The sequence below is a fragment of the Neofelis nebulosa genome, chromosome 10 (assembly GCF_028018385.1).
Source record: "Neofelis nebulosa isolate mNeoNeb1 chromosome 10, mNeoNeb1.pri, whole genome shotgun sequence".
NCBI classification, from domain to species: domain Eukaryota; kingdom Metazoa; phylum Chordata; class Mammalia; order Carnivora; family Felidae; genus Neofelis; species Neofelis nebulosa.
Genome location: NC_080791.1, coordinates 63,908,630 through 63,910,900, shown reverse-complemented (window position 1 = coordinate 63,910,900; position 2,271 = coordinate 63,908,630). Strand labels below are relative to the sequence as shown.

The window sequence follows — 2,271 nt, the reverse complement described above, 5'->3', positions numbered from 1 at the left end:
ACCATCTTAGAAGCATTAAGTTTTGCAACACTGAAAATGTTCCAACTAAAACAGAGTGATTATCTATATAAAGGGGATGCTTGGAACGGCTGGTAGTGATTGAGGGCAATTCTGTAGCCCTCCAAATCTGAATTATATAGTTTTATAATAGTTATAAAACTACATGCTGAAAAAAGAGACTTCTTACTGAAAAAAGACACAAACCATGAGAGAAACAAATCAGACACAGGTGACAGAATTCCTCCTTCTGGGACTTTCTGATGACCCACACACCCAGAAGTTGCTATTCATTTTATTCCTGGGTGTCTACCTCATCACTGTGCTTGCAAATCTACTTCTCACGTACCTTGTTCAGGTTGACTCCCGGCTTCACACACCCATGTATTTTTTCCTCTGCAACTTATCTCTGGCTGACTTCTGTTTTTCTACCAACATCGTTCCCCAGGCCCTAGCCCACCTGCTATCCCAGAAGAAGGTCATTTCATTCACACGTTGTGCAGCTCAGCTTCTATTCTTCCTCATTTTTGGGTGCACCCAGTGTGCCTTTCTGGCAGTGATGTCCTATGATCGGTACGTGGCCATCTGCAACGCTTTACATTACCCTAGCATCATGACTTGGAAGGTGTGTGTCCAGCTGGCTGCAGGATCATGGACCAGCGGCATTCTGGTGTCTGTGGTAGATACCACTTTTACACTAAGTTTACCGTACCAAGGCAGCAATAGTATTGCTCATTTCTTTTGTGAGGCCCCTGCACTGTTGATCCTGGCATCCACAGACACTCATACTTCAGAGATGGTCATTTTCCTCATGGGTGTTGTGATTCTCCTCATACCTGTTTCCCTAATTCTGGTATCCTATAGTCACATCATAGTGACTGTGGTCAGGATGAAGTCAGCTGTGGGGAGGCTCAAGGCATTCTCTACATGTGGCTCCCACCTCATGGTGGTCATCCTTTTTTATGGGTCAGCAATTGTCACTTACATGGCTCCAAAGTCTTCCAAAGAACAGGAAAAACTGGTGTCTGTGTTTTATGCAGTGGTGACACCTATGCTTAATCCCCTCATCTATAGCTTGAGAAACAAGGACGTGAAGGGAGCTCTGAGAAAAGTAGCCACAAGGAATTTCCCATGCAGGCTTGAAATCTTCCACTGACAGTGAGACCCTCTTGGCTCCCTACTTATAAGACTTGCTGAGTAGTTCCCTTAGCAAAACTGGAATATTGTAAGATCCTGGGGGCTTGTTGTGGACCCACCCTCCATCCTTCATCTAGCACTTCCTTTATAGAAGAGGAAGGACAATAATTCATGGAGCAATACAATGAGGGTCTGCTCCCTTCTTGTTTTTTTTTTTTTTTTTTGGCATCTAAGAGTTAGGAAACCCTGCAAGAAACAGTCACATTTTATAAACTCTGGAACCTGTAAAAATCTGTCTTTTTTAAAATCATGTTTTATATTACCAGCAATCTATCCCAGATCCTACTCCATCTCTTTTATCTTTTGAATCTCTCTGCATCATCAAATAATCAATAAATTAACAAACATTAAGTGTTTAATTAAGTACTTAATCACTTACTATGAGCTAGGTGCTAAGTATATATGTGCCTGCACATGAGTCTGTATGTGTGTTTGAAGTGGGTAGTGAAGAGCATGGGTACAATGAAGCAGAATATATGAGTTCTGCTGTCCTTCTCACACTCTGCTCACACCCTTAATAAGGGACATGAATATTTTATCTATAAGATAAAGGTAAAGACAGAGTTTTGGAAGCTAACAGGAGATAGTGACATCCCAGGGCTAGAAAGAGTAAGAAAGAAGCTGGTACCAACCCTGGGCCTGAAGGACAATTAGAACTTGGAAAGGGTAGCTGTCTGAAAGCCACCAGACAGGAGCTGTGGGCTTAGATGTATGGAAGTGAGAAAGCCACAAGAATAAATATTTTGAGTTCATTCTCTACCTATCTTCTGATTTCCTGTTACTGTATTAAAAAAATCCAGGATAACCCCTCCATCTGAAGATACTTATTTTAATTCTGTCTACAAAGTTCTTTTTCCTATGTGAGGTAACATATTTATAAGTCCTAGGGATTAGGACATGGACATCTTTGGGGGACCATTGTTCTGCCTACCATACAAGGACAAATAAAATAAATGTAAAGGAGCAGTTAAAGTTTGGCTAAAATTGGAGATTATAAATGTATACTGGTGTCAATCTACTTAGCTGTGTGATTGCTATTATCCAAACAGAACCCCATGATCTATATTTTCACTTGTA

At 41.0% G+C, this 2,271-nt stretch overlaps 1 protein-coding gene across 1 annotated transcript; it reads left to right on the top strand.

Moving 5' to 3' along the window:
• The first annotated feature begins 205 nt into the window (after nucleotides 1-205).
• LOC131488715 (olfactory receptor 2D2) lies at nucleotides 206-1,197 on the top strand. Its single transcript, XM_058690577.1, has one exon. It carries the CDS (start codon nucleotides 206-208, stop codon nucleotides 1,151-1,153), a length of 948 nt encoding a protein of 315 aa, XP_058546560.1. The 3' UTR covers nucleotides 1,154-1,197.
• Nucleotides 1,198-2,271: the final 1,074 nt, after the last annotated feature.